The 7773-nt window shown below is 38.3% G+C and overlaps 1 protein-coding gene across 1 annotated transcript in view; it reads left to right on the forward strand.

The window, feature by feature from the left end:
* The window catches only part of LOC140236672 (uncharacterized), a 32749-nt gene extending 26252 nt beyond the window's left edge, over nt 1-6497 (forward strand). The window contains exons 3-4 of the mRNA XM_072316595.1: nt 4558-4653; nt 6153-6497. Coding sequence (XP_072172696.1) covers nt 4558-4653; nt 6153-6480 — 424 coding nt within the window. The 3' untranslated portion in view covers nt 6481-6497. The remainder of the gene's footprint in view (nt 1-4557; nt 4654-6152) is intronic.
* Nucleotides 6498-7773: the final 1276 nt, after the last annotated feature.

The raw sequence follows: 7773 nt of genomic DNA on the forward strand, positions 1-7773 counted from the left end.
TAGTGACGTATTTGATTCGGTTATCTTGCCCGTTCTGTTGTCATATGAATCATTTTCTGATTTTATTTGAGAGCTATCCAAACTTACAGAGAAAACGTGATGAGCGAGTAGAATTATCAATAGGGTTGCTCGAGAGAATATAGGAGCTTTCATGAACTTATTAACATTTCTAGGCCCGTGACGTGACTAATCGTTGGAGGACATGGAATTTTTGTCACAGTTTTGCAAAAGCGATCGCTGATGAGTGAATTCATTACATTCAATACATGCTCTAACAACATACATGTTTCATATTCATCCTGCGAATGGAATGACTTTGGGCGCTGTTCTGAGACTGTAGAAGAACTTTGATTTTGTCGTTTTTGTTTTGATTTGTTTTGACTTTTACGTGTTCCCGTCACGCCTGACGTGTATCTTTCGTTGGTCGCTGTTTAGCTTGTCTGTAGCCATGGCAACGTTAAATGTCAACCGCTCCCGCGGCGTGAGCTGGCAGGAAAAGGGTGTGCTTCGATTCTCTGTCGTGATGTATTTGATATCTCAATCTCAATTAAAGTAGAAAGTAAGTGACAAGATGGCGCGCGTTCGACCTACTCGTATACATTGAAGAAATACCGCCCTCTCTCGTCTGTCTGCTTAGTTAGCAGTCTTTGTATTACTTCAACTTGGACACATATCCAGGGAGGTGTTAAAGAGATGGAGTGGCAACTCTTCGTAATTCATGCAAACACATGTTTGGGTTCAAGGCGTTACAATGGGATGTCTAGCATTCCATTACGCTTTGAAATCATGCTCGGCACCGCTCTAGTTGCAAGACGAAGTTCGGAGACGAAGAACGCATTTCACCTTTCGTTGAATTACAAGCTTTATTTCACCGCAAAATTTTAAATGAAATACTCGAATTGATTTAGAATAGTTTAGGAAAGAATTCAATATTATTAACATATATTTCTAGTTTCTTCGTAATTCGCAAATCGAAAGGAAATAAAAATTAGGCCCTCTTAAAAACCTAAATTTTTCTATAATGCGCACATTTCCGCATGTTAATTTTCTATCTGTTAATAAGGGGATATTTTGATCTTTCAAATAAAGTACTCCGTTAAAGCGTGTTCCAGCGTGTTTTTAAACTATTTGCTGTTAAAATTGTGAGTTTTACACTGCATTTTGATTCGCTGCTCCAATTCAAGGTACAAAATTCATTGTTGCCATCACATTGAAAGAGAGAGCGAATTGCAGTAGGAGCAAATATTTCTAGATATGAGAGCGCTAGTCCCGATTATTGATGCTCTCTTTTGTCAAAGCACATGGGTAACACCTGTAGTTGAACGCATAACTTCTCGGCGGTGCCGCGCATGACTTCAAAGGAGAGCTTCAGTTGCCTCTCCTTCTTCTAGCACCTCCCTGACATATCCCAGATCGCCTGTGCCATTCCAGCCAAAAAATCTCAGACGATGGCCATTGTCCGATCTGTCCTAATTTCAAATGCCTCCCCGTAACTACCAGCTGTTAAGAAATAGACCAACTGAACGTAAATCTAACCAACAACAACAAAAATCCAGCTGTTTTCTTCCCAGGTATTCGATTAATCTGTCTTGGCGATTTTCCGAGCTGCCGAACTGAAAAGGCCAACCCATAAAGTTAGCATAAGGGTTGCCATTTGAAGTTTCCGCTTGTCAATGGAATGTTTTGAATAAAAACAAGCTGACATGCGATATAGTTGGCCAACGTACTTGAAGCGGTATTCCCACTAGTAAACGAGATCATACAACTGGGGGCCCGTTTCATAAAACTTGTTATCAGTGACAATTGCACATTTCTATGACAAATTCCCTCTCAGCCAATAAGATTCAAGGATTTCGGTAGCTTGTCACATCTATGACAACTTGTCACTGATTGCACAGGCTGTTTTAATGTTCTTTGAACATTCGCAGCGTGCATGGTTCCAAAAACTACTAAAAGTAAATTATTTCTCGGCCCTCTATTTTTCGACAGACAGCAGTTTTTGTAATACGGAACTTGCTTCAAAGTTTCAGTGAAATGCAAACTAAAGAATATAAATCAGACTAGCCTTGCTTAGTTTGTAGTTTCTGGTGATGCCAGCATTACTTCGTCATGTTTGAAGTGAAGAGGATATTACCTGACATTTCTTGGTTTGTTTTTGAATATGATGTTTCCTTTGTGTACTTTCCCTGATTTTGAGTCTGTTCAATTATCCATTTTCATGAAACAAATCCTTTTAAACTTTTTGCTTTGTGGGCGTATGCTTGCCTTTATCCTGGTTACCTGTCTGTTCAAATGTGGTAATCCTAGAGCGATACCTTCCGAACGGAAGCAACACTTTTGGCTTATCTAAATGTTTGCGTCATCATTTTCCTAAAGGCAATGTAGTGTAGTGACGTTTGGTTTATCAGTAAGAGCGACTTTTTTGGCCACCTTTGAGCTTAGGAAGGAATGAAATTACCATGTTTGTGTAATGATACCATATAAACGAGTAATTCATCGCGGATTGATGACAGTACGACCACGGAAGACCGGCCAGATGAGTCGGCGTGTACCTCCTCCAAGAATGTCTTTTATTTTTAATCCTTTCTGTGCTTTCGGAGCCGATAGACACAGGAAATCCCATAGCATTGTACACACTCTCGAAAGTTCCTAGCACAGAAAGGGCTTGTCGTTGTGTGTGTGTGTGGGTGGGTGGGTGTGTTTTTTGGGTTTTTTTTTTCAGTCAGTTTGATCAGAATAATATTTGCTACAGCCACAATGCCTTGGAGTTGGATGAGACAAGTTGATATCTTATTATCCTATTCTCACTAAGAATGCATACCTCTCACACCTAACAGGCCGCGTTTCTTGCCCCAACTCCATCTAGAAGATCAAACATATATATATATATATATATATATATATATATATATATATATATATATATATATATATATATATATAAATGCAAAATTGAATTAATTGATGAGTAGATATAGGACCTACCATTTAAAAAGAAATATTTGGGTGAAAACATTGCTAATCAGCTCCATGTATCAATGAATAAATAGATGTATAATGTATAGATGGATAATTAAATATCATGTAAAAGAATGAATGAATGTAATTATACATCAACGAAATCATAAATTAATAAAGGTACAAATCATTTTGAATGAAATACGAAAGCCATAAATCCAAACACCGATTTATAGGTTCAATCAAAGTGACAGGTCATATATGTATAGGTTATTATCAGAAAGAATAACAACTTAGATCAAACATGAAACATCGATGGAAAGGTGAGCTCCGTCAACCAGTATTTTGGCCACTCTCGCTAATCGAGAAAAAGTCAATATCATATATATACTGTGGCAAGAATATAGCTTAAAATACTAAGAGACCGATTCGTGTGTAGGTGATGTTCGAATTCATAATCAATACACTTTGAGGTTATAATTATATTCGAAGCATTGTCATGATTGTTTAGACATGTTGATCCATGGCCATAATGGCACATACACAAAAATGTATGTGGCCATGTAAAAGCCCTAATGAAAAATAGATACACTGACACACACACACACACACACACACAAACAAACAAGCAAACCAAGAGAATCCATGTTTATTCTCTCAACTTGGAACTTGGAAGATCCAGTTCCATTTTGCTGTGAAAGTCAAATAATGTTGCCTTAAGACATTCACTTCTTTTCGAACTATATCAGATTAGCCTTCCTTATCATATTTTTTTTCTGGTGCTATCGAAACAAAGCGATCACCTTCTGCTCCTTGCTTTTCTTTTCTTTTTGTTTTTCGACCTTTTATCTTCTTCCATTGTTTTTTATACTATCCTTGGGATTCTATTTGTTTTGACAGCTAGGCTCAGATCGGAAGAATCCAGGTCAGGTCGGACAAATGAGCATTGTCAGCGTTCGACAGACTTCCGATACCGAATAAGGAAATCGATTTTGGTAGTGATAGCGCCCGGGAATTGAACTCTTGCATGAATTAAGTCTGTCTTTTTCTTTGGACGAAAAAACGCTAGACCGCAATGCCTCGAGTGTCAGAGTCAGTGGGAGAGTGACCGTGTTCACACCTACACAGGGTGAGGTTCTCTCGAGAAGCTTTACTTTTCTTTGTAATATCTTTGAAAAGCAAGGCATTGGACACGGTAGAAGATAGGAATGGACTTCGCAAATCTCTAGAGCAAAGTGGCAGCTAAATTTCGCTCACGATACCTTTGTGGCTCTTAGGTGATCGAGCGTATGTATTATGCACCTTGGCACAGGCATCCTGCGTTATCATGTTCGCGAACTTCTTCTCAGTTAACTTTTTCTGAGACTTTTCGAGCAGTTGGTTGTATGGCAGGCCTAGTGTTCACAGACGACATGATTAACTTATTCTGATTAAACGTTATAATCAATGATTTCTACTATTTCTCCCATGATCTGACGCTAAATTTTCATAAGTGAAGATGGCTGGCCTACAGTGGCCTGATTATGAATTATGAAAGAATGATCTATGTTGGATAATAAAGTTTGAGTCTGTGACGTTCTCGCTTTTTCTTTTGCACAGATGTGACGATAGATGGCGCTGGTTGACTTCTGAGTCCTGCTTCAAGTGGACGGAATGTTTCAAGGGAGTCTGTCCTTTTGAAGCCGAGAAGAGAGGGTAAGAAAAGCCACAAAAATTCCTCTGTTTTTGGACCATCAAATATTTTTTTCCAAGTGAAAACCAAATCAGAAATTCATAAGATCACCGTTTTGTGGATAACGTAAAACCGAAGCAACGATGGTAGTATCAATTACCATAAGGATGATAATCTTAGTATTGATGGTTAGGCTTTGATTATGAAAGATTGGTGGTGATTATCATTATGATGATAATAATGCATGATGACGATGATGATGATGGTATTGTTGCTGTTTCTGCTGCTGACGATGATGGTAATGATGCTGCTGCTGCTGCTGCTGCTAATAATAATGATGATGATGAGGATGGTACTGACGATAATAATGATGATGATGGTGGTACTAACGATGATAAGGATAATGATGATAGTACTGATGATGATGATGATGATGATGATGATGATGGCAACGATGATGATGATGATGATGATTATGATGAACGTAATGATAATGATGATGATGATGATGATGCTCAGAGTGGTTTTACATTCTCTATACGGTAATGTGTCTCTACTAGCAGTGCTGACGAACATGGTAACGGACCAAGATATTGATGATATTGTCGCAGATGCTAAATATGCTAGTTATCTTGTCATTAGTTTCCGATTAAGGTTATAAAATCTGCACTCACCTAACAAGTGTAAACATTCCCCAGACCGAGTTTTATCATCTAGATGTCTTAAAGCAGACTTTTTTTTTTGGGGGGGGGAGAAAATTTCGTTATTGGGTGATATCACATCATCAACGTCAAGACGATGGTAAAATAACTCGCTATTCTCTTCGTTTTGGCATTACTCTTATGTTAGTGTGACTTTCATGCCAAAAACATCATTAGAAATAAAAACAAAATCACTAATAAATTTGGTGGACTTGTTTTTCTTTTAATGTTAAAGGTATTGTTTACCATTGGGAGCAGTGATTTAAAAATTTTCATATTATCACATTATTTAGATGCATATGTTTAGGTCAGTTGTATCACAAAACATCCAGCCATATAAAAATTTCGCGGTAAACCTGAAATATAAGGAGATTATCACTATTCTTCTCAATAAACCATAACTGTAGACGGTTTAGTGTAGAAACAATTTTATTATAACTATTGTTCACATTTTGTATATTTCACAATACTTACCATTGATTATAATGATTTACATTTTTACATTGGTGGTTCCTATCCCTAACTCACATTTTAGAATTATTTGAAGCACGCTGGGATTTTGCTTCCTCTGCAAATGGTAAATAATACCTTTAAAGGGGTGCTGGACTGAGCTCTGACAACACTAAATGAGTGGATTAAAGAATAATACAGGGAAAGCACTGACGATTACTATAATATGAATCCATTAAGTCATTTGTAAAGCTCACAAACTTTAAGTCATCATGATTATCAGAATCCAAACATCAATATCTTTATTCATGACATAAAATGTTCCTTCGATAAGTTCTTCAGTTCCGATTTTGACTGTTTGTCACGGCCAGGTCGGCGGCGGATGCGGCCTTCTGCGGCGATGGGCGTTGCGACGGGACGGAGTCTCGGCAGACCTGTCCGACGGACTGTTGCCCGCACGAGAACGACCGCTGCATGGTCGCCAACAACACGTGCCCCGAGACGTGCTGCAACGAGCCGTCGTGCTGCAAGTCGACCTTCGGCGCCCTCAGCACCGGCCAGGTCTGGCTCGTCATCATCGTCGGTGTCGTCGGTGGCATCCTCCTCGTCAACCTTATCTGCTGTTGCTGCTGCTACTGCTGCTTCAGGAAATGCTGCTGCGGAGGTGGCAACAAGAGCGGTAGCAGCGGTGTGGTATGATCGACGGCTACCACATGCCGAGGCTCTATCGGCAATCACATTATGTGCTTCCTGATAAGAATTGGGTGCGCGTGCTAATAACATGTATAGTAAGTTACAAAGTATTCGTCTTTCATTTTAGAACTGGTATCAATTAAAGTATCGTTTAGCTTCTATTTTCGTTTTTTTACAGAGTTATATTTTGTCATATTAATTTGAGATATATTGTACAGTATACATTGTATACTTCAAAAATTGATTTAATGTCAGTGCCTTCCATATTGTGATAACAGGGAGGTGGCCCTCCCTGGTGATATTTAGCCTTTGAGCAGGAAATAGTTAAGTGTGTGCGTATGTTCGTGGGTTAGTGTGTTCGTGTGTTCGTGTGTCTATATGTATGTGTATGTGTGTGTGGGGGAGGGGATGTGCGGGGGAGGGGGCGTGTGTGCTTGTGTGGCTTATGAATGTGTTGTTTATTGAGGATTGTTGTGGCCATTTAAATGATTTCAACCTTTTCGTATCATCTATGCAATTATTTTCAAATCCCATTTTATCATAATACGTGCAAAGCATCTCCTTTGGGTATCTGCTCACAGTATCTGAGAATGTTGATCATTGTGGTGTAATTTCACAGTTGAATGTCACATTTATGAAAGAATACACATCGTATATATACATATATATATATATATATATATATATATATATATATATATATGAAGAGTTTGTTCGCAAAAACCGATAAGTCCATTATTTGCCAAATGGAGATATTTGCGATTAAAGGTCAAGAAAAATAAAGAGAATAATAAGAAAATTGTTGCTTCTTTTGACCATAACTTCAAAAATGTACCTTTATATGCAGTGACCAATATATCATTTAAAAGGTATAATTTTGTACTTTATGACAGAGACCGTACTTCAAAATCTTCAAAAATGGACTTATCGATTTTTGCAAACAAACTCTTCATATATATAAAACAATAAGTGCATTTCAATTCTATTTGAGAGCCGGGGGGGGGGGGTGGGGGGAGGGAGATGTGATGCAAGTCTGCCTCGAATACTTTCACATCTTTTCACTGTCGAAGTTTTTTTTTTTTTCCAACCCCGTGTGAAAGCATTTTGGGGTCTTCCTGTCAGTATCAAACTGTGTTTTCTTAACCTGGTCGTTGTCAGACAAGCCTGTCAAAACACAATACCTTCGTGGGAATTACATCTAGGATAAATGCACTGCAGCTTCGGGGGAAAAAACAATTTAACAATATGACAAGAGGATCCCACTTTACATCAAAATTAGGCTCTCTAAATATTTAAGCT

Source organism: Diadema setosum, chromosome 13 (genome assembly GCF_964275005.1).
Source record: "Diadema setosum chromosome 13, eeDiaSeto1, whole genome shotgun sequence".
Taxonomy (NCBI): Eukaryota; Metazoa; Echinodermata; class Echinoidea; order Diadematoida; family Diadematidae; genus Diadema; species Diadema setosum.